The 25,833-nt window shown below is 35.9% G+C and overlaps 1 protein-coding gene across 1 annotated transcript in view; it reads left to right on the forward strand.

Moving 5' to 3' along the window:
* Positions 1 to 25,833, forward strand: part of LOC115209110 (serine-rich adhesin for platelets-like) — a 130,667-nt gene that overhangs the window by 62,681 nt on the left and 42,153 nt on the right. Inside the window, exons 13-22 of the mRNA XM_029777237.2 lie at positions 922 to 1,039; positions 2,203 to 2,277; positions 2,744 to 2,855; positions 3,418 to 3,529; positions 3,896 to 4,003; positions 4,449 to 4,550; positions 5,516 to 5,707; positions 7,086 to 7,187; positions 7,922 to 8,061; positions 22,607 to 23,308. Coding sequence (XP_029633097.2) covers positions 922 to 1,039; positions 2,203 to 2,277; positions 2,744 to 2,855; positions 3,418 to 3,529; positions 3,896 to 4,003; positions 4,449 to 4,550; positions 5,516 to 5,707; positions 7,086 to 7,187; positions 7,922 to 8,061; positions 22,607 to 23,308 — 1,763 coding nt within the window. The remainder of the gene's footprint in view (positions 1 to 921; positions 1,040 to 2,202; positions 2,278 to 2,743; positions 2,856 to 3,417; positions 3,530 to 3,895; positions 4,004 to 4,448; positions 4,551 to 5,515; positions 5,708 to 7,085; positions 7,188 to 7,921; positions 8,062 to 22,606; positions 23,309 to 25,833) is intronic.

A 25,833-nucleotide genomic window follows, 5' to 3' on the forward strand; every position in this document is an offset into this window, starting at 1 on the left:
ATCAAAGTTCCATAAATACTTAATAATTCAATTTTATTTATTTATTCCAATTGTGAATGTTTAATAATTGACTGTTATGAGTTAAAATCATCATTTTCTTGTTTACCTCAACATGAGTTTATTTATTAGCGAAGTCTCATGAAATAATTTTTTGTTTTAATCTTGGAATTAAATTTTTTTGATTGGCTGTCTGCTGACTTTTGGCCAACTCTTTGTGTATGTGTCTGTATAAGAGAGAGGTGGAAATAGCACAGAAGTAAATCTAAGACATTTCAATTTAAGAAGGAATTTAATGAAATAAAATGATTTTAAAATTATATGAAGAAAATATTACCAGTTTTGATGATGAATCTCATCAAATATCAGTCTTAGATTTACTTCTGTGCTATTTCCACCTCCGTCTTTTATATAAAAAAATTTTATTTGTATTGCTCTCTAATCTTTTTCCAACTTGTATATCTATGTATATATGTGTGTGTGTGTGTGTGTGTATAAATATGTATGTATGTGTATATGTGTGTCGTTGTGTTGCTTGGTCCCCATCTCTACATGATAAATTGGTGTTGGTTTATGTAACTTAAAAGTAAAGCAAAATTGTTTTTGATAGACAAAAATCCAACACCAGCTAGCAGAATGATTATGTACACCTTTGTTCTAATGTCTAAGTACTCAATATAAGTGTAGCCAATATTGTGTTTCTCCAGGTAGTGTTTGAGTCCATAAGCTTTAATGCAATAAAATACCATATATATATCCTAACAGCTGATAATATTAGTCTCTTTGGATTTGATAATTTGTTTGAGAATGAAGTATTTAAGAATTGATAGTGTAAAATTATAATAACCATATATAGGTCAGCATTCAACTCTGTAGAGGCATCTTAACTGAGGGAAACAGATCTTAAATCTTTTTTGGAAATAGGTCTTGAAAGCATGGATGCCATAGAGCTTGAGATGAGGATGAGACTTGCCGAACTACAGCGACGTTACAAGGAGAAGCAAAAGGAATTGAACCGGTTACAGTTGAAGAAAGATCGAGAGTAAGTAATTTCTTTCACATTTAAGCATTTTGTCACTTTAGCATTCATCATCTTTATTTTCGTGCAAGATTTTTCCAAGCTGTTGTATGCTTAATTGGTTTTCAGTATAGATTTAAATTACTTCTGAAAGTCACTGTGTTATTTTACAATCCCTAAGATAAATTCCAAATATTAGCACAAAACCAAGATTTTAAGAGTATGTGGTAGGAATAATACAACTGCTTACCTTGAGCTGTTGTGTTGGACTGGAACTTGGAAAGATGTAAGACAAAGTTCATCTTCACAGAAATTAAACACAGTGGAAAGTCGGTGAGCTGGCAGAAACGTTAGCGTGCCGGGCAAAATACCTAGTGGTATTTTGTCTGCCGTTACGTTCTGAGTTCAAATTCCGCCAAGGTCGACTTTGCCTTTCATCCTTTTAGGGTCGATTAAATAAGTACCAGTTACACACTGGGGTCGATGTAATCGACTTAATCCATTTGTCTGTCCTTGTTTAGCCCCTTGTGGGTAGTAAAGAAATAGGTATTATTTCATTCATACCCAAGCTTCCCTACAAACACCATTTGTAACAAACCTAGTACAAAAACAAAATATGTATGAATGTTTTATTGGGCCTTTTGACAACACAGTCCCTTGAGATATATTATGGCTTTGTATTAGGAAAATCCTTGTCAACCCTTGCCATATATCAAAAGCGATTTAGATCTCTGACTGTGACACGCATACAGAACATACTGTTTGTTACATTTCCATCTAGTTTGGAATCCGATTAGACATTTTAACCCTTTCGTTACCAACCTGGCTGAAACCGGCTCTGGTTCTGTAATACAAATGTCTTGTTTTCATAAGTTTTGAATTAAAATCTTCATCTAAAGCATAGTCACAATTTATGTTGCTAACACTAGCTCTGACTGTGATGCACATACAGAACACTCGGTTTGTCACATTCCCACCTAGTTTGGAATCCCGTTAGATATGTTAAGGAGTGAAGATTGTTATATTCTTCCTAACGCCAACCACTTTACAGAGTGTACTGGGTGCTTCTTATGTGGTGCTAGCATAAATTTTAGAATATAAATTTCATCTAAAAAAAAAAATGTGGTTAATAATCTGTAAAAATATAATCGGGTCAGATATTTAGACATTTAATTTTTGTTTTATAGAGAGGATGTTCAAAGCAAAAGAGGTCCTGGAAGACCAAGGAAACGCAAGTTACCTCGTGAAGGACCATCTTTGAGGTAATTCATTATATTTCATTTTTTACTCGTTATTTTATATTTTCTTTTGTTTCTTTTTATGTCCAGTTTTCTCATGGTTTAAATTAATATGTGACTGAGGCATTGTTTATCTGCTGTCATTAACCCTTTCTTAAAATTACTTGTGTTACGTCTTTGAAGTGCTAAATCAGAAGACAATTTATTGGCTGGGAAAATGACTCATTTTATGCTGAAACTGGGCATATCTAACTTCTCACACCTACCCTACAATGTCATTCTGAAAAATAAACGCATCAAAATGCACCACTGATTCAAAACCAAGTAAATATATATGCATTACATTTGACAGAGCAATCTGAATGCTAAAGTGATAACCCAGCCAATGATTCAGAAGTGATTTTGTTTCTTTTAAGTGATAACTTCATAGATTTTGATTTGGAGATGACATTATTGAACCTAAATGAAATTTAAAAATTTTTCTTTTCAGTATCAAGCATGGTGGTGGTACATCACCAAAACCTGCAGGTAAAGATCCCTCTTCGAAGCGAAAGAAACTTGCAGAAAAACTTGTTGATAAAGTTTTCAGACAATCTTCACAGGTAAGTACAGCTTAAAAATCTTGCTCTTCATATTCCATTCAATGGTATCCTTTGATTGATCTGATGAAACTTAGCAGTCCATCAGAAGTTGAATGACTCGCATTCCATTCTGTATGTGAGGCCATAAATCTGATACAATTACTGTAAATCCTCGTGTATAGTCCGCCCTTAAGTATAATTCGCAGGGGGATTTTAGAAGGCTGTACCTCTGAAAAACCTAAACCTTGTACATAAAACGCACCCCTTCTCTAACTTGAGTCAAGGAGGTCTATATAACGTCCTTCGTTTGTAAAAATGTATACGGTAAGGCCCTTTATTGTTATTGTATATATAACATTATGCAAACGTGTAGCTTTTTTGTGCATTTTGTTTACAGAAAATAATGAAATAACTAATAACATCAGTGAAAAATAAATATTAAGTAAATTGCCTTTACATATTTATCACTATCAGTTACAAAAGCAAAAGCAAAAATATTTATTCAAATATATATATATATATATATATATATATATAAAACCTTAATGTGATTTCTTTCAACATTCTATTGTTTGTTAATCAGATGCCATCATCCAAGAGGAATCGTAACAATAAAGCTTTGATTGCTCCTGGAAAAATGTCTACGGTTCTTGTGAAGAAAAACATGGCGCCATCTACCAGTAGGTCAGGTGCAGGTAAATATTTGTAGTAGTTCTATCCATTTATAAATGCACAAACACCTGATATATGTTAAGCTGTAAAAACATTTTAAAGGAAAGAAATTGAAACGAAAGGGAAACCATAATGTTGGGTTGGCAGTAAAGGTTTTGATTATATTTCGCAAGAAGTATGAAGCATGCCTTAAAAATTTTTTACAGACTAAAAAGGCAATAAGGAAGCCACAGATATGGATGTGTGGTTAAAAAAGTGCAGTCTCTTGCAGTAGAGAGAATGCATGTCCATACACACATACACAGGCATACACACACACACATGCTCTATTACATTTCTGATTACAAATCTAACAATCGTAGCTTCTTTAATTTATTTTCCTCACGTAGATATAATTCAACCAGCAACTGGAAATATTGGTGGTCGTGGTATACAGCCTTTAAAACCAGCTCGGAAACTGGGACAGATGCCTTCAACAGAATCTCCAATTTCTAGAGGTAAGATCTAACTCTAATATATGCATTCATCATTATTTGTTGTTTCCTTTTCCATGCAGTCATGGGTTGAATGAACTCACTTGAATGCAATGGATAATTGTCACGGAAGCAATGATAACATCAATATTTTTCAACATTTAAACTGAATTACTAGGTTAAAAAAAATTCTTGGTGTGATCACGTTTGTTGAAACAGATTTGGCTGCATCTTGGGTGGGTTATTATGCCAATAGCAAACACACTCACTGGTTCCATTTCACTTCTTTTATTATTAGTCATTTGGTTAACTATTTACCCAATTAACTACTCATTTGGTCAGTCAATCAATGAGCTAGGTTTATCATAGTCATTTCATTGCCATTCTAAAAATCTTTTCTTTATCTCCACATTTCTGCTTTTCTTCATCTCCACATTATCATCTTTATCATTTTGTTCTTCTATTCTAGTGGATGCTTGGTCTTTCAACGATGACTCACAAAGTCTTACATCCCTCAGGAAAAAAGCCCCTAAATTGCCAGCTAAAAACCAGAAAGGATTCATTTGTGCAGGTATATATATCTTCGTTAGTTTTTATCTGACATGAAACCACTTCATATGTAGTCTTTGTTGAACTGAAAGGCACTTCAAGATTTTTGCCTCCTCTAATAAAATATAAGTGAATATGATTGAGATTGTTACATGGCTGCTCAACCTGCCAGAAATAATAGCCACATCACACTCTGCAAAGAAGGCAGGACACATTTCGTAATGTAATTATAGATACATATTCATGTCTAAATTAAAGATAGTGTGTTCTTGGTTGGAATCAACATTGCTGTTTTCTTTGCAGGCATGACTTGGATGGTTTAATAGGAGCTGGCCAACATGCAAAAGGACTGTGCCAAGTTCCAGTGTCTGCTTTGGCATGGTTTCTATGGCTGGATACCCTTCCTGATGCCAATCACTTTACAGAGGGTACTGGGTGCGTTTTATATGTCACTGGTACTAGTGAGGTCACCCAAGTACCTCACAAAACAAGGACCCTCAACTGAGGTGGGCCTGTAGTATTGAGGCAGGGGACTTTTTGTACCAGATGTTAAAGAATGATGGGACAGAAACTGGTGTCTTCCAGTAGAGAGATACATGGCTATCCCAGTTGAAAGAGGGAGATGATGGTGCTGACCCATGGCTTAGCAATCACCAAGTGCATAATCCTTTTACTGTTCTCTATAGTCCGTAATCCAGAGCTCTATTTTTATACTAATTGAAACTTTGTGGTGAATATTATAGAGTGGACATAAGCTGGTGGTGAATTTATTTGAAGGCCTAGTTTCCCTTCCTGGTTGGGCTAATTTCACTTCATTTACACCTCAAGTGACCTTAGGAGAAGCATGTGTGTCACCACTTGTGTTTCTCTATTCCTTCCACAGATGGTTATTTTGATTCTTTTCCTATTTTATTCTTTTACTTGTTTCACTTTGTCTATGGAGACAAATGAACTAATTTTTTTCTGTATGTTCTGGTTTAATTGCAGACAAAGTTCGACCGATGGGTACTGGTCTTATGGCTGCTTACTCCTCTTTAACCACTGAAGATAATAATAATGATAATAATGCTAATAATAACTCAGACTTGAATCGAGCCAAAAAGAAGAAGCGTAAATCTGAAGAAGGAATTTCAATTAAGACATCGCCAAATTCTGTTTTAGGCAGCTACGATACAAAGGGTGAGTTGTATAATGACTGCTTTCTATATGCATTGTATTCACATAAATGTCATGTATGTGTGTGTGTAAATGTGAAGGCATGTGGCTTCGTGGATAAGGCATTCAGCTCGCAATTATAAGATCAGGAGTTCAATCTTACATAATAATTGTATTGTACTGAGGCAGTAACAGTGATGTGGAGTTTGATACCAACTAAAAAAAAAAAAGGATGGCAGGTCTCATGTCCTGACATAAGATGGTGGTGTGTGATTTTATAGAGATGTACTTGTTACTTCTAGCAGATTGTATGTCCACATAGTGGTACCTTCATCAGCTCATAATAATGTTGGTGTTTGCAGTGGTAATGCTGTTGGGGAAGATAAATGCTGCCATGATGTTGATGATGACAACTGTTCCAATGGTTTAACCCTTTCATTACCAAATTTCTGTTGGAATTCACACTGCTCTTTTTTTTTTTTTTATAATAATGAAGAATTTGGTAAAATACCATTGTCATTATAAACCCTTTTGATACCAGCCCGGCTGAAATCGCCTCTGGCTCTGTAGTACAAATGTCTTTTCATAAGTTCTGAATTAAAATCTTCCACCGAGCATTAGTCACAATTTATGTTCCTAACACTAACTTAATGATAACTAAATTATTTTACTAACATATTTGTTATATTTAAAGTAATTGAAAGAAATACGGAGCATCTCAACTGAAATAAGGTAACGAAAGGGTTAAGCTGGTGTTTGGAGTATGAATTAACATGAAATTTTTATGGAAGGTTTTACATCATTTTAACCCTTCTTACTATATTTCCTAAAACATACTGGTTTATTTCCACTTATTTTCACTGAGTAAATACTAAATTTTTCATTATTTTCAAAATGGTCTCATTATAAGCTGGTGTTTGGATCTTAAATTAACATTAAATTTTGATGAAAGCTTTTAATTTCAATTACTTAAAAATCTTTTGTGTTGGAATACACTACATTTGTTTCGATTAATTTCAAAAATAATGAAAAATTTGATAAAATAATATTATCATTATTAAGCTGGTGTTTAGAACCTTAATGACTGAAATTTTCATGGAAGGCTTTAATTTGGATCAGTTTGGCATTAATCCATGCCAACATCGAACATGGACGTTAAATAATGATGGTTTCTATTAGAATACACTGCTTTATTTCGATTACTTTTCAAAATAATAAAGAATTCAGTATATAAAAATTTGTCATTATCAATCTGGTGTCTGGAACATGAAAATTTGATAAAAGGTTTTAATTTAAATCAATTTAATAGAGCAAGTTTGTATCTCAGGTGTGTTGGTATTAAAAGGGTTAATTCAATTCTAATATTTTTTTTTTATTTCTGTTGCGTTTGTTTTTAATTCAGACTCTGATGGTGAAAGCTGTGATACTTCTGGACAAGGAAATAAGAAACGAAAGCCTGGAAGACCGAAACGATGCCATCAAAATAAAACATTTGGAGTCACGGGTAAGTCTGGCAGAAGATGAGAGCCAAAAGCTCAGTTTCCGTTTGTAAAAACTAGTTAGATGTATATATTCGCTCATTTGTTTGTTTTTTCATGCCAGCATGGGTTCGATGAATATATCATTAAGGCTTAATTCAAACAGGTAGAATATTTTGGGGTTCAAACTGGTAGAATGTTTTTGGGTTCAAATTCTGCCAAGGTTGACATTACCTTTTATCCTTTCAGGGTTGAATATATCATTAAGACTTAATTCAAACTGGTAGAATATTTTTGGGTCCAAACTAGTAGAATATTTTTGGGTCCAAACTGGTAGAATATTTTTGGGTCCAAACTGGTAGAATATTTTTGAGTCCAAACTGGTAGAATATTTTTGGGTTGAAGCAGGTAGAATATTTTTGGGTTCAAATTCCGCCAAGGTTGACTTTACCTTTTATCTTTTCAGGGTTGATAAATTAAGTTGCAGTTGTGTACTGGGGTCTATCTAATCCAATGCCCCCATTCCCTTCCCCAAAATTTCGGGCCTTGTGCCTAGAACAGAGAAGAATAATTTGGGTTAGATGTGGTCAATGTAACTACTAAAGAATACTGAGAATACCATGAACAACTGGAGATAAGATAAGGTTGCTATGCTGTCTAGAGACAAAAGTGTATTCTGTAGAAAATAAAATTAATGTTGATTCCGTCTTTTTTTTTTTTTCCTTGTGGTTTCTTTGGACTCACCTGGGAATTTCTACAGAAACCATTGTAGCACGAAAGACTAAACATTTGAGTTTTGCACAGTTAAAGGAAGCCGACCAACAGCAACAGAAGCAAAAGAATGCCCTGAACTCGTCTCTTCACAAGACAAACACAACACCAAACGAAGACAAATTCAAAGTAAGGAACCATTATTATTATTATTATCTTTATTGTTATTATTATTATTATTATTATTATTATTATTAAGAGATTAAATTAATATTTTGTCACAGTTGCTAGTGCAACTGTGATTAGTGTTGAGTATGTTGCTATGTTTGTTGTGGTGGTTGTTGTTGTAATGGTGATGATAGTAGAATGATTGTTGTTTTTATAAGTGTTGTTGTTGTTGTTGTCATGTGATGTATTGCTGCCTGAGTCTGTGTTTGAGGTGTTGTAATTTAGCAGGTAGTCCCTTATATGGGAGTTTACAAGGAATAGGGGCCAAATAATTCAAAACACAAGTTCATCTCACTCTCAAGATGACAGAATAGAAAGAAGACAAGAAAGATATGGGCTACACCTATACTGTTATTTAATTGATAACAATAATAGACACAGGGAACAGAAAGCTCTTGGTGTTGTTTACTATTACAAATATCATTAACTCTTGTTGTTGGTAAGGCAGCGACCTGGCAGAATTCTTACCATGCTGGGCTAGATGCTTAGCTGTATTTCATCCATCTCTATGTTCTGAGTTCAAATTCTGATATTTTTGGGGTCCAAACTGGTAGAATATTTTTGTGTTCAAACAGGTAGAATATTTTTGGGTTCAAACTGGCAGAATATTTTTGGGTTCAAACTGGTAGGATATTTTTTGGGTTCAAACAGGTAGAATATTTTTGTGTTCAAACAGGTAGAATATTTTTGGGTTCAAACAGGTAGAATATTTTTGGGTTCAAACAAGTAGAATATTTTTGGGTACAAATTCCACTGAGGTCGACTTTGCCTTTCATCCTTTCAGGGTCAATAAATTAAGTACCTGTTGTGTACTGGGGTCGATCTAATCAAATGCCCCCACCTTTTGGAGTTGATAAAAATAAGTCCCGATCGAGAACTGGGGTCAATTTAATTGACTTACCGACTTCCTTTAAAATTGCTGTGCCAAAATTTGAAATTAATATTGTTGTTTTTGTTGTTGTTGCTGATGGATAGTTACATAGACTGTAGTTCATCTTTTTCTGTCAAGAGTTTGTTGTTGTTGTTGTTGTGGTATCAGTTGCAGCTGCTGCTGTTGTCATTTGCCTTCTCTCTCTCTCTCTCTCTCTCTTTATATATATATATACATCATCATCATCATCATCATTTAGCGTCCGTTTTCCATGCTAGCATGGGTTGGACGGTTCTACTGGGGTCTGTGAAGCCAGAAGGCTTCATCAGGCCCAGTCAAATCTGGCAGTGTTTCTACGGCTGGATGCCCTTCCTAACGCCAACCACTCCGTGAGTGTAGTGGGTGCTTTTTACGTGCCACCCGCACTGGTGCCAGACAGAGCTGGCAAACGGCCACGAACGGATGGTGCTTTTTATGTGCCACCGGCACGAGGGCCAGGCGAGGCTTGCAACGGACACGAAACGGGGCGGTGCTGGCAACGGTCGCGAAACGGAAAGTTCTCTTACATGCCACCGGCACTGGTAACACATCTGCAATTTCCATTGATCGATTTCGATTCTGATCCTCACTTGCCTCAATGGGTCTTCACAAGCAGAGTTTCGACATGCCACCGGCACTGGTAACACATCTGCAATTTCCATTGATCGATTTCGATTCTGATCCTCACTTGCCTCAACACGTCTTCACAAGTAGAGTTTTGTGTCCCAAGAAGGGAAGGTATGCATACGTAGGCTGGCTCCATCCCATGTAGAAGGCCACGGGTTGTGGACTCACTTGTCCTGCCGGGTCTTCTCGCGCACAGCACACTTCCAGAGGTCTCGGTCTCTAGTCATTTCCTCAGTGAGACCTAAAGTTCGAAGGTCGTGCTTCACCACCTCGTCCCAGGTTTTCCTGGGTCTGCCTCTTCCACAGGTTCCCTCAACCGCTAGGGTGTGGCACTTTTTCACACAACTATCTTCATCCATTCTCGCCACATGACCATACCAGCGCAAACGTCTCTCTTGCACACCACAACTGATGCTTCTTAGGTCCAGCTTTTCTCTCAAGGTACTTACACTCTGCCGAGTGTGAGTACCGGCATTACACATCCATCGGAGCATACTGGCTTCATTTCTAGCGAGCTTACGCATATCCTCAGCAGTCACGGCCCATGTTTCACTGCCATGTAGCATGGCTGTTCGTACACACGCATCATACAGTCTGCCTTTCACTCTGTGCGAGAGGCCTTTTGTCACCAGCAGAGGTAAGAGCTCTCTGAACTTTGCCCAAGCTATTCTTACTCTAGCAGTTACACTTTCAGCACCCCCCCCCCCCCGCTGCTGACTTGGTCACCTAGGTAACGGAAACTATCAACTATTTCTAGTTTTTCTCCCTGGAAAGTGACGGAAGTTGGTCTCAGAGCATTTTCAGTGTTTATTGTTCCTGAGCATCTGCCACATACAAAAACCATCTTCCTAGTTAGCCTTCCTTTGACATTGCTGCATCTCTTATGTGTCCATAGCTTACACTTGGTGCATCTTATAGAGTTTCTACCTACACCTTTTCTACAGATCGAGCAGGGCCATCTACCTGAAGGTGTTTGTGATTTGTCTACCTTCCTACTGATTACGACTTTGGTTTTAGCTAGATTGACTCTGAGGCCCTTCGATTCTAATCCTTGTTTCCACACCTGAAACTTCTCCTCCAGTTCTGATAGCGACTCAGCAATTAGAGCAAGGTCATCAGCATAGAGGAGCTCCCAAGGGCATCCTGTCTTGAATTCCTCCGTTATTGCCTGGAGGACTATGATAAATAGGAGGGGGCTGAGTACTGAGCCTTGGTGGACCCCTACCTCTACCCGGAATTCTTCACTGTACTCATTTCCAACCCTCACCCTACTAGCGGCGTCCCTATACATGGCCCGCACAGCTCTCACTAACCATTCATCTATCCCTAGTTTTCTCATTGCCCACCAGATAAGGGATCGGGGGACCCTGTCGAAGGCTTTCTCCATGTCAACAAAAGCCAGGTACAGGGGCTTATCTTTGGCTAGGTATTTCTCCTGCAGCTGCCTTACCAGGAATATAGCATCAGTAGTACTTTTCCCTGGCACAAACCCAAACTGCATCTCATCTAAACTAACTCTCTCTCTAATTAGTTGGGCTATGACCCTCTCCGTAACCTTCATCACCTGGTCCAACAGCTTGATACCTCTGTAGTTATTTGTATCTAGGGCATCACCTTTACCTTTGTAGCAGTTGACTATTATACTGCTACACCAGTCATTGGGTATGACCCCTTTGTGTATCACCTGATTAACTATATGGGTGACTAGGCTATAGCCGACACTACCAGACATTTTGAGCATCTCTGCAGTGATTCCTGATGGGCCTGGGGCTTTCCCTGTCTTCATGCTTCTAATTGCCTTAGCTACCACAGAACTATCAACTCGGATAGCTGGTCCCTCTGTTGGGTCAACATTCGGCAGACTCTTTATCCCATTCATTTTCTTCATTCAGCAACCTTTCATAGTGGCATCTCCAAACCTCTCTCTTCGCATCCTCATTTAGCGCAAGTGAACCATCTTCCATGCGAACACACTTCTCTCCTACCACATCACGATTCTCTCTCACACACTGTCTTGCAACACGAAACACCTCCAGTCTTTGGTCCTCACGGCGCAGAACATTGGCAAATTTTTTCTTATCTGCTTCCCCTCTGGCTAAATAAACCTGTCTCCTAGCTTCTCTTTTGGCAGTCTGATACAATTCCCTGCTACCCCCATTTTTCCAGACCTTCCAAGCCTGTCTCTTTTCTCTAATAGCCCTGTCTACAATATTGTTCCACCACCACGTTATTCTAGGTCGAGAGGGGACTTTGCACCAGCCACAGATCTGGTCAGTGGCTCTCAGCAGGTTGTCCCTTAGAAACGTCCAGCTGTCTTCTACCCCCTGTGATGCTCTATCCCCTTCTACTTCGTCAGAGGCTTCAAGTAATATGTCCCTAAATCTCTGTCCATTTGCAGGATCTTTAAGCTTCCAGATCCTTCTTCTCCATATTTGTCGTCTTCTGGTTGTCCTCTTAGTCCTGATCCTAAAGTCACTAACTACCAGTCTATGTTGTGGGGTACATTCTTCACCTGGGAAGGTTTTGGCATTTATAAGCAGCCATCTCTCCCTTTGCCTTGTAAGGATGTAGTCAATTTGGCTGGTATATATACATATATATATATTTATTTATTTATTTATTTATTTATGTGTGTATGTATATGTATGTATATATCCTTCTTGGTTGGTTAATTTTGATTTTATATTTATATTATTATTATAATTATTATTATTATTAATATTAATACTCTTTTGTGTTTTGCGATCAAATTCTGCTGTGATCAATTTGACCTTTAACCTTTTTGGATCACTAAAATAAAACATCAGTCGAAGAACGGAAGCTGACAGGTAGAATCATTAGCCCACCTGGTGAAATGCTGTATGAGATTTCTTTCAGTTCTTTTTATGTCCCGAGTTCAAATATCATGAAGGTTGATGTTGCTCTTCATCTTTTTGGGGGTCAAGGAAACTAGTACCAGTTGAGCCCTGGGCTCACTCAATATGATTCACTAATCCCCTCATCCCAAAATTTCAGGTCTTGTGCCTATGGTAGAAAAAATTCATCATTTTCTCTTCTCTTATTTTTATGTTAATTAGGTAACAAGTATTTAATCTTGATGTTTGGTTACTACAAATCTCCTCAAACTTCAAGAATCTTCGTTAAGATACTTGCAAGATATAATAATTATTATTTTTGTCGTTGTTCAAATTTTGCTGAGGTCGACTTTGCCTTTCATCTTTTGGGAGTCGATAAATCAAGTACCAGTTGCGTACTGGGGTCGATCTAATCGACTGCACCCCACCACCAAAAGCACATACCAAATTTCGAGCCTTGTGCCTATAGTGGAAAAGATTGTTGTTGTTGTTGTTGTTACCCTGTCGTGCAAAATGCTTAGCAGCATTTCGTCCACCCAGACTTTCTGAGTTCAAATCCTGCCAATGTCGATTTTTGCCCTTCACCCTTTTGGGGTCAAAAGTTGATCACTAGGGTTGTTGTAATCATCTTGCTTCACTCCGATGAAAATGGTGGCCTTGTGTCAAAATTTCAAACTATTATTATTCTTATTGTTGTTGTTATTATCATTATTATTATCATCATCATCATCATATTTTCTTAGCAGAAGCAACTGAGTAACTCAGGGACTGAGAGTTTCATGTGTTTGCATTTACGAAAATCTCAATCCTTAAGTCACTCTGTTGCTACTGCTAAATATTAAGAAAATATATAGTCAGGTGTGCATGTGTATACACACATGTATATATATACATGTGTATGGATGTATGTGTGTGTATGTATATATATATATATATATATATATATATATATATATATATACACTAAAATTTTGAGTTCTATTTCTCCTGTTTGCATCATAAAGCATCATCATTGTTTAACGTCTGCTTTCCATGCTGGCATGGGTTGGACGATTTTACTGAGGACTGGCAAACCAGATGGCTGCACCAGGCTCCACTCTTGATCTGGCAGAGTTTCTACAGCTGGATGCCCTTCCTAACGCCAACCACTCCGAGAGTGTAGTGGGTGCTTTTATGTGCCACCGGCACAAGGGCCAGTCAAGCAGTACTGGCAACAGCCATGCGCAAGTGGTGTTTTTTATGTGCCACCTGCACAGGAGCCAGTCTAGCAGCACTGGCAATGACCTCGCTCGAATGTTTTCCATGTGCCACAGACACAAGTGTCAGTAAATCATTATTTAAGGTGGTGAGCTGGCAGAATCGTTAGCATGTTGGACGAAATGCTTAGTGGTATTTCATCCTTCCTCATGTTCTGAGTTGAAACTCAGACCACCGAGGTCGACTTTGCCTTTCACCCTTTCAGGGTCGATAAATTTAGTACCAGTCAAATACTGGGGTTGATGTGATTGACAATCATCTGCCCTCAAATCTCAGGCCTTGTGCCTATAATAGAAAGGATTATTATTATCAGTTGGTGCAGGCCTGGTTGTATGGTGAAGTAACTCACATTGCAAGCATGTCCTTTGGGTTCTGTTTCATAATGTGGCGCCTTGGGCAAATATTTTCTATAGCTCCAGGCTGACCAGTACCATGTGAGTGAATTGTGTGTGTGTTAAACCAGCTTTTGTCCCCAACTGCCAATAACTGACAGCCAGTGTTGGTTAGTCCACATCTCCATAATTTAACAGTTTGGCAAAAGACACTGATTGTGGAACTTTAGTCTATAAATGTCTCCATCATGAATAAACTGATTTGAGAACAACTTCTCGAGCATGAAACATCATGGTGACAAACGGTGTCTTGAATAATGAACACGTAAGCTGGCAACAACTGTTGATGACAAGCTGGGAATATCATTGCAAGAGCATCCGTTATTTCCTGGCTTTTGTTCAGATTTGCCATGCCATGTCTTGAATTTCATATGAGAAAAATAGCTTTGATTTGCGAACATTTCTGGTGATTAACAGCCTTCAGGAATGAATTAAATTCATAAATCAAGATGCTACTGTATTCTCATCATTTAATGTCCCCTTTCCATGCTTGCATGAGTCAGATGGAATTTATTGAGGCAGATTTTCTACAGGTGGGTGCCTTTCCAGTGTCCAACCTTCATATTGCTTTTTGTCTCTACTGGTTTCATATTTACGTGGTTCTCATTATTACTGTCATGACTCTACTCGCATAACCACATTTACTTCTCATATCACATGTACCTCTTCTCTATTATCATTGTCATCATCATCATCATCACCATCTTCACCTTCTTCACTTTCTTCTCACTCCTCCTCATAGTATCTCTCCCTCCCTCCCTCACTTCATCTCTTTCTGCTTGTTCCTTCCCTACCTTACTCTCCCTCTCTATCCTTTAACTTTTCACCACCACCACTAAAAAATACTCTTTCCTTTTGCTTTTCTATTACTGTGCCCTACTCCCTCCACCCGCACCCTCTTATCACCCTTTATATCATCAAACTTTGTATATTCCACATCCATATTTCACAGATGGCAACAGCTGTACTCGCAGCCATTCTGGCATCCTCATTGCCATGCCACAATTCTAAGATGCCACACCATGATTTCCAATATCTCTCCCCACTCCTCCCATACATATTTACTCCATCACCATCAAAACAACACAATCTCATTATAAAGATCATCGTAATACTCCCCCACTCTTTCTCTCTTTCTGAACCTGTATCCATTTTCTATCTTCTAATATGAAGTATCTTTTTTTTATATAGTTTTCTTAATTTTGGGGGATTTTTTTTTTGCAAAAATTACATGGAAAAGTAAATTTTATATTGAAAACCTCTTCCATTTTCAACTTTATTTTTCTAACATATACATACACACACCTCTGCACTCGTGTATATATTTATATATCTTTGTCTGTGTGTGTGTTTATACTTTTAAAGAGAAAAAAATACATACATATCCATATAAACCGACTTTGAAATAAAAGGCCTGAAATTCCATAATATACTTACTTAATAATCTGAAATAAATTCTTGCTGGCTTTCCATTCAAAGTTATTCCATATAAATTGAAGCTAAAACAAGAAAGAGAAACAAAATAATAATAATAATAATAATGATGATAATAATAATAATAATAATAATAAACAGATTACCGACCAATATTCTTTACTTATGGATTCTTTGATTCTTTGGTAATGGTTTATTTACTTTAGAAAAGGTGAGCTTCTTTGAATGGTTTTGTAACTTAAGTTATTTTCTAAATTTGAATCAACATTTTTTTTTCCTTTTTTAATGTATTATAAACAAAAACAAAGGCACGAACCGATAAAAACTCGACTTCATCTCAAAGAAAAGATACTTATGTTTTAATCTTTAGTTGTTTATAAGTTTGCTTTTTTTCCTTCGTTTTATTCTGTTTCAAAAATTGAGTTTCGTTTTGTATAGTTGCTTTAGCATTTTTGTTTTAATGTTTCTTGATAATAATAATAACAATGATAATAATAATGAGGATTTGTTTAGTAATAATAAAAGGGTAGCAGCAACAGTGATAATAAATTTGAATAATACTTTAACTTCCTTTAAAAATAATTCACGGAAAATGCTATGATATACTTAACTTAAAACCTTTTAAAAAAAAATAAAGATCTGTGTGTGTATGTATGTAAATTTATATACCCTGTATACATGCATTTGTATGTATGAACATATGTGTGGGTTTGTGAATATATATTTATACGTGTGTGTGTGTGTGTGTGTAAATGAATATGTAACTCCAATTGTCATCCATCAAGCATTTGAATATTAATTTGTGTGTTTGTGTATATGCTTCAATGAATGTACAAAGATTTACCTGAGTATGTGTGTGTGTGTGTGTGTGTGTGTGTGTGTTGAAATAGCCTCCAACTACAATTCTGGTTTTTTGTTGTGGTTATTATTGTATTACTGAATAGAAAACACAAGCTAACTTTTGTTTTTGAATTTATAAAACAATCTTGTTGTTATCAAACAGAAAATATAGGAATTAGAATGAGGGAAACTAGAAATGAAGAAAAAATCTAAACTTGCAGATTAAAAAAAAAAAACTTCTTTGATTAAAAACTTACTCTGGTCTCGAGGATATATTTCCTGTTTATTTCAAAATTTTTTTCCCCGACTACCACTTCTCTGTATTCTTGAGGCCTAATTGTGATTTGGAAGCCAGCTTCTATGAGTTTATTTAATATAGATTATACATACATCTATTGTACTCCTCCTCTATCATCTTTGTATATTTAGATATACTTTTAAAAGTGAAATGTCTATGAGGTTATATTATAGAGTTTGAACGAGTTTGTGTGTGTTTTTGGGAGTTAATGCGTTACGGTTATTTAATATGTGTGTATGTGTATAATTGTGAGGTTGTTTGTGTGTACACTGCAAGGATAAAGAGGGCTGTGTATTTAAGTGTTTGTTTATATATATATATATATATATATATATATATAGGGGTTTGTAAGATTGTGTATAGAAGGATATATATTATTCAAAGGAATTCCAACTCTGTTTTTTGTTTTATTTATATTCTTTATAATATTAATGTAGAATATAGAATATATAGTATATATAGTAAAATGAAATGAAGTATTGTCTTATTGAAAAGAAGAAATATTGAATATCAAATATTAAGGGACTAGTATACTTTCTTGCATTTAAGCAGTCTTCAAGGTCCCAGGTTGTGACAGGAATGTTTCAACTGTATGTGTGTGTGTGTGTGTGTGTGTGTATATATATACATAAATACGATCCAGGGATCTGAGTGTTGAAAGTTTGTAGGCTTTAAGTAGTATGTGACTGCTATAGAGAGCAAAAGGTGGACAGTGTATGATAAGATGCAATAATAATTTATTGGCATTGAGAATTATACACTGTTTCCAATACTGAACAATTGCATCATGAACTCCAGCTAGTTAAGAAACACATGTAGTGTGCATTTTACCTGTTCCACTCTTACAATTTGAATTTATATATATATGTAGTAATAACAAGAAATTTTGGATCCAAAAGTTCTTATTATATTCGTTGTACACTTGTACACTCTAATGACACCAGACTAATAACATTCCTATAAATCTACTCCTTAAAATGGGAATAATATGAGGTAGCCAGAATAAATAGCATAGATTTTTATGAGCGCATCCAAAAATGTTTGACATAAATGGATTTAAAGATTATATATATAGTAAGTGAATTAGGATATACATTCTAGATATTTAACTCCTGAAACACTCCCACAGATCTGAAATTTGAAAGGTTGAAAAGTCTCTTGAGACACCACAGCTCCAATAATCTAAAAATAAAAATGTATCCATTGAGTATATATAATAATAAAAAAACATCAAAGAATGGAGTTAGCAAACTGTGTTTAATGCTTCGTTTACAATTGTTTCGTCGGTTTCCATTATAACCAATTTTGCATCATGTCATTAGTATATCAATGATTACTGAATGTTTTGGCAAAATGATTGGTGACAGGTGAGGCAGACAACCTGTGTAGTGCTTGAGCCATTACTAAATGCACCCAGTACACTTTGTAGAATGGCTGGTATTAGAAAGGACATCCAGCCATAGAAACCAAGTCATGAAGTCAAATGACCCATATCAGCCTATAGGAGCAGTGTCTGCCATTCAACTATGGCTTGGACTAAGATAACCCATGCCGGCACAGAAAACAGATGTAAAATGATGATGAGGATATGCATATGTGTGTGCACTCCATGTCTTGTCATCACATGCCTGTTGTGAACAAATATTATCTTCATATAAGCAGTGCTGCTTTTATACAACTTGCCAACAATACATGTCTGTAATAGATATTACCTTGCTTTGAGACTGGTGAGGTTTGGTGACTTGAAAGAGCAACCAGCCATAGATCTGTTCTCTTTGATAAACTGTTCTTTTGTGTGTAAATGAGTTTGTATATACTGTGATCTGTATGTATTTGTATATGTTTGTGTATTGTATTCTGTGTGCGTGTGTGTGTGTGCATGTGTACTGGCAATGGTTTTCTGTTTCTGATACCACAAAAGCTTTTAGGTTTAACTTGCTTTTAAACAATATAAAGAAAATATATTCAAGATATAAGTTTAGGTTCGACTATTAAATATGTTCTTGTGAGTGTATGCGTGCATTTGTCTAGCTGAATAAATGGACAACCTATATAGATTGTAATTTATTTATTACTAAGCAGTTTCAGACAGGAGTACACTTCGGTTTCCTGTTTCACATAACATTTATTACTAACGACATTTAACGAGTCTCTCAATGTTTTTGTAATCTACTTTCATGGATACAAGAATAAAAAGTAATGCCATTAGACATTCCACCTTTGCTTCCCCACACAATAATTTTAAACTGAAATTTGTTCAATTTTTTGAAATCATTTTTGTTACCTATTTAACCTTTTTATTTTTGTTGAAATACCACTGCCTTTTCTTTTGACTAATTTCTAAGATAATGAAAACTTTAGTAAGATATTTTGTCATTATTAAGCTGGTGTGTGGAACATGAATTAATTTAGATCACTTTAACCCTTTTGTTACCATATTTCTGTGGAAATACATTGTCTTTTGTTTCATTTAATTTTGAAAATAATGAGGGATTTAGTAAAATATTTTGTCATTATGAACCCTTTCGTTTCTGTATTTATTTTGAGATGCTCTGTGTTTCTTTCAATTAATTTTAAATATAACAAAGAATTTAGTAAAATAACTTAGTTATCATTAAGCTAGTGTTAGGAACATAAATTGTGACTAAGGTTTGGTGGAATATTTTAATTCAGAACTTTTGAAAACAAAGCATTTGTACTACAGAACCAGAGGCAATTTCTGCCAGGTTGGTATCAAAAGGGTTAAGAATTATTTCTCTATTATATATTTTAACCCTTTTGTTACCATATTTCTGTTGAGATGCTATGTGTTTTTTTTTTTATTAATTTTAAATATAACAAAGAATTTAGTAAAATAACTTAGTTATCATTAAGCTAGTATTAGGAACAAATTGTGACTAAGGTCTGGTGGAAGATTTTAATTCAAAACTTATGAAAACAAGACATTGGTACCACTGAGCCAGAGCTGGTTTCAGCCAGGTTGGTAACGAAAGGGTTAAGCTCATGTTTGAAGCATAAATCACCATGAATGTTAATGACAGGTTTTAATTTAGATTACTTTAAAATAGGATCTTAGAACTAGGGGCAGTCTCAAGTAGTTTGGTATCAAAAGGGTTTGACAGAGCAGATTGGTACCATGCATGACTAAATCTTATTTTCATCAGTGAAGCCCCATTTATTTTCCTTAGAAAGGTTTGACACTCATTTAAATGCAACCATTCCTTTGTTTGAATTTTGTCTGTTAGGAATGGTGTTAGATGATGATGATGATATCATTGCATGTGCAGTTCCATCTCTTGTGGTTAATGAAGAAATTATCATATGTACCATTGTGATAATGACCAAAATGAAAAAAAGATGGTCTTTTGCACCAAATGAGTGGGAGAAAGCTTTGTTTACTTATTTCAGTTTTTGAACTGCAGCCATACTGCAGCATAGCTTCAACCAGTTTAGTCAAACAAATAGCCACCCCAACTCTACATACTTATTTTTTAAAATTGGGTATTCTATTAGTTATTATGACCACATTATAACGACATAAACAAACCAATACTGCTTTACAAGTATTTGAGATGGGAACGGGGCAAACACAATGATGCATACATATCTATTTTTTATTTCACTTAGGCATAGCGAATTTAATAACCTGGTATTAGAACTTAATGTACATATTGGAATGAAGTATAAGCCAAGTACAGCACAGTAAAAAGAAATTAAAATGATAAAGGAGGAGGAAATTGTCATGTGTTCCATTAGCTTACGACTGTTTCTGCTATAAGATGCAATGCACTCATGATTGAATGCTTGAGTATCAGAGCTTCAAACATGAAATGCAAGCATTCAACTATGACTATGACTCTTATAGCAGAAACAACTGTAAGCCAATGATGTTAATGACATAATTTCTTACATACATACATATATATATATATATGAGATAATGGTGTCATTGAGACTCGGAGGTGTCAGGTAATGCTGAATAAGTGCTATAGACAGACCATAGTTAAATTCCAGATTCGGCAATATTGCGAATAAAGGGTTCAATGTTGGTTCTATGTCAGCGTGTGTATATATGAATTTTTTGCGTAATGAGATAAAAAAACCAGGGCTGTATAGATATTAGAGCATTTATAGAAAGAAGATCTAATATCTATACAGATAAAAGGTCTATTGATCTTCTATCTATAAATGCTCTAATAGCTATACAGCCTTGGTTTTTTTTATCTCAATACACAAAAAATTCATATATATATATATATATATATATATATATATATATATATATCATTGCTATCATATTAAGCTATCGTATGTCCAAATTTGGCCAAATGGTTTTTTGTTTTTTTCAATATTTATTTTTGCTTGCAATAGCTGGTTCTTCTGGTCAAATTATCATATCTCCAGCTGCTTCAGATGCCAAGGTATCAAAAATTGTCAAAGAATTTTAGCTATGGAATGGTGAAATTATTTTTTAATTTTCTGAAAAAAGCAACATTTTGGACTTACGATACTTTTGCATAATAGCAATTATATATATATATATATATATATATATATATATATATATATATATACACACACACACACACACACACCACACACACACACACACCACACACACACACACACATATACATAGACAAGAGGCTTCCACACAGTTTCCATGAGCCAAATTCACTCACAAGATATTGGTTTGCTCGGGGTTATAACTATTTAACGCTACATCCAAACCTGCACCTATCTTTTATGATAAGCTCAATAACAGCACTCTAATCCATGACTTGTATTTGTTTTTCTGTTTTATGTGTTGTGATTGTCTTGAACACAAGTTGAATAACTGTCGTAAAATCAGTTAAAGACACCATTTGTTATGTTAGTTATGGTATTAGACACCCTAATGTCAAACATGAAGTCTTGAGAATTTTAATAGCAATGGTCTGGAAATAAAAATAATAATGGTCAGCTTGCATGGCAGAACAAATTTACTTGAATTTGATATCAAAATGGCATATTAAAATAGACACCCAGTGATGAATTATTGAGAGAGCTTTCATGTAGTTACATGGCTTGCTAGAAATAGAAACCAAGTCATCTTCAAATTACAGTTTACTGTCTTGAAAAAGAAGGATTATCTAGTTTTCCTAATACACAAAGAGAATGTTCACAGGTAGAATATATATTTATAGGTATGCTTGCTCTTTCATGGTTGACCAGACCAGGAGCTAGACAGCATCAGCTTCTCTTACTCCCCCATACACACACACACACACACACACATGATACACATGCACATAGACCTATCATGTATGTATTCTAGTTTGAAATGGATAAAAATAATTACGGAGATGTACTTGCATAGAGAGTGACTTGATTTGAGATCGTGTGCTGGAACGAAAACAATTGCAGCGTGGAAGGTGTTTATAAGCCATTTAAGAAACACACAAAAACCATTAGATTCACTTCAACATTTAAATTTAATTTGTCAAAATATTTTCGTCGCTTTGAGACCGCGACCTGTTCACTGACAAAACTTTGTGCAGCATAAAGTTTTGTCAGTGAACAGGTCGTGGTCTCAAAGTGATGAAAATATTTTGACAAATTAAATTTAAATGTTGAAGTGAATCTAATGGTTTTTGTGTGTTTCTTAAATGGCTTATAAACACCTTCCATGCTGCAATTGATAAAAATGATATTTATAAGAAAATATTCAAATGCTGAAATTGAACTTTTAATGATCAAATTTGTATCTAGAACAATCCATGTCAGTAGTTTACAAAGATCTCAGTAAAAGCTTAGAGTTGTTTAGACATAAGTATTCCATTTACAAAATGTATGACATTGAACATGCAGTGTGCTTGTGTACCCCTTCTTTATACAACTGCTATTTTTGCAGTTTAAAAACGATGTGCGTTTAAAGCCATTTTACATAGAAGAAGACTGGTGCAGTCGTCGTCGCAGTGAGCGCATCTTTTTGAATGACTCCAGCCCACAGCCGTCGCCCAATAACATCCGGGGTTCTGCACAGAACTGTACTTCCATGCAAAATTCCTTGTCCACCAGCGGCAGCAGCTCAAGTGCAAATAATGTCAATTTGGGCAAGTCGAGCACTCGGAACAATCGATCGAGTAGTGCTTCTGGTAAGAATAATGCCAGCGCACCTGGTACCTCTGTTACTGTTGCTGCTAGCATTGGCACCAGCACCAGTAGAACAGCTAGCAATGCTGGCGATTTGAGTTCAGTCCCTAATGTCACCAGTGCACAGGGCTCAGGTCAACCAAAGGTGAAGAGCGTGCGTAAACTTTCGGAGAAAGTGAAAGAGAAATACAACAAAGCTGCTCGTAAAAACGTACCGGCTGCAATGGAGTGCAACGTGACAACGGCTGGCGCCAACAGCATGTCTGTCAACAGCAGCACTGTCACCACTATGAGTGTTACCACCTCTAACACCAAGAACAGCAGCAGCAGCAACAACAACAACAGCAGCTCAACTGCAACATCGTCTTCAAGTTCTACCAAAACAGTAGCTATTTCTTCGTCAGCTTCCAATTCTACAGCAACATCCATTTCGTACCACACTTGTCGTTCAGCCTCGGCAGTAAGTACTGCTTTAATCTCTCTCTCTCTCTCTTTCTCTCAGTCTCTCCCTTCCCCTCTCTTTCTTTCTCTCTCTCTCTCTCTCTCTCTCTCTCTCTCTCTCCCTCTCTCAAATCCACCCCTTGCATCTCATTCACTAAAATGCTCCCCCATATCTCTGTGCTCCTTCCTGCCTTAACCAATCAGCCTACCTTACTAATTAAACTATTAATTACTTCCCAGACGATGATTGCAAATATTTCACTCTTGCTTCTGTTAATTTCTTTAATTAGCTTCCTTACTGGCAGAATCATTAGCATGTTAGACAAAATACTCAACAACCTTCCTTCTGGCACTTTATGTACCGAGTTCAAATTCCGATGAGCTCGACATTGTCTTTCTTCCTTTTGGGACCAATAAAATAAAATATCAGTCCAGCAGTGGGGTTAATGTAATTTAGTTGCCCCTCCTCTTAAAATTGTGCACCTTGTGGTAAAATTTAGATTTATTATTATCATGAAGTTGAAAAGATATCAAAATCACAAGCATGATGTAAAAATGATATTAAGTGGCATTTCTCTGGCTTTTTACATCCTAACTTCACAATCTGCCATGTGTTTGCTTTGATCCAGTTTGCCTTGATCCAGCCAAGCTGAGAACTGAATAAGAATAAGTCCAAAGAATAAGTCTTTTGGTCGATTTGCTCGACTAAAAGCGGTGCTCCAGCATGGCCACAGTCAAATGACTGAAACAAGTAAAAGAGAAGTATTTATAGAAAACTGAAATAACTTCAAAGTAACTCATATGACCCTAAGATGTGATCATCATAGTATGTTTAGGTAAACTGAGGTCAGGTACCTTTATTCTAAAATGTGGTTTAAGTGTAGTCTCTACAGGTAACGGTAAGTTAGCTGTTGGCATCAACCAAGAACATCTCTGATACATAAGTACTCCGAACTGATACATAAGTACTTTTTGAGCTCTGGGGTCGATTTCATCAACTATCTTCATCTCTAAAATTTTAAGTTTTTTGGCTTAAGCAAAAAGAGTTATTATTATTATTATTATCATCATATTTTACTTGTCAGAGCTCACAATCTTATTTGCTCTGGTTAATTCCACGAGTGCAGACAGCATCCATGAATTATAAGACTTGGTAATTAGGTGTTAAGTATCATGGAAGATATTCAACACCCAAGTACCAACCTCAAAATCTTAGCTGTCCCCAATAGAGCAGTTTTTTGGGTATGCTCTGCTCTCGTGTAATTTCCAGTTTCTCCAATGTATTTCTCAAACTTGGTTATTATTATGGTTATTATTATTATTCAGTAAAAGCAACAAACTACTGGACAAATTGCTTTTTCTCTAGTTTGATTTGTCTTCAGTCTTTCTTCAAATCCTGCCAAGTTTAACTTGATTAATGATTAACCCTCAAGATGTTTGACAAAACCTTTGTAGCCCACATAAGACTCGAGTCAATTACTCTAACTATAATCCTTTCATTATATAGCATGGGTGGGTGAGAATATATTTGGGTTAAAAGAAATAATTCTAACTATTATTATTATTATTATTATTATTATTATTATTATGGTGACCATTATAGAAAAGAGACTGCTGATGATTCTGCCATGCCTGTCTTCACTACAGAACCTTTAAAGAACTGCATTCAAACACGAGTTCCTGTTGCCCTTTCAAGATCTATATTAACTCTGCAGTCTAATTACGTTATCATCCAGAACCTTTGTAATATCTCCTAACTAATCAGTGTTATTGTTATGGCTAATCTATAATCTGAATGATATTCAAACAAGCTTCACATGAAACCCTAATTATCCTTCATTTCCATTTCCTAACTAATCACTGTCTTAGTTAATATTAAATTAATTACTTAACTAATCCATGATTTAGTTGATATTAATCTCATTCTGCCATCATAAAAATGGTAATAAACCTTTTATTTTCTGTTAATGTTTTTATTGTTTTCTGTGAATGGCTATGGTTTTGCTTCTTATTGATGTTGTCAATTTTTATTATAATGAATGTGCATGTCTATATATGTATATATATATAATGTATATATTTCGTTGTATTATGTATGTATTTGTTATTACATCTACACCAAAATTAAGAAGCAGAATAGCTTCTAGATACTGTGGTATCACGTAATATAATTTTACTCTGGTTTACAGTATGTCAAACTCAGTAGTACTTACTTGTACTTGTGACGGTGTTCACCGAGGGCGGGTTGAGTTGGCTTCTTCTCTGGTCCTAACGGCATCAAGAACCATGGCGGCCCATGCTCGACGGTCCTGTGCGAGGTCACTGGAGATGGTGAGCCATTCGAGGTTCCATCTGCGCAGACTGACCACCTGTGGACCTGAGAGTTCGGAGAGGTCCTCCTTTATTGTCGTTGCCCTGGTCTTTAGCTCCCCGTCTGTGCATTTGCGCCAGCTGGGAAGTGGTGGGAGGAAGACATCATGAATCAGCTCACCTAGTAGGATCATTACTATTGTGTTGAATCAAAAGTTTTGTAATCTTTTGGTA

Source organism: Octopus sinensis, linkage group LG3 (genome assembly GCF_006345805.1).
Source record: "Octopus sinensis linkage group LG3, ASM634580v1, whole genome shotgun sequence".
Taxonomy (NCBI): Eukaryota; Metazoa; Mollusca; class Cephalopoda; order Octopoda; family Octopodidae; genus Octopus; species Octopus sinensis.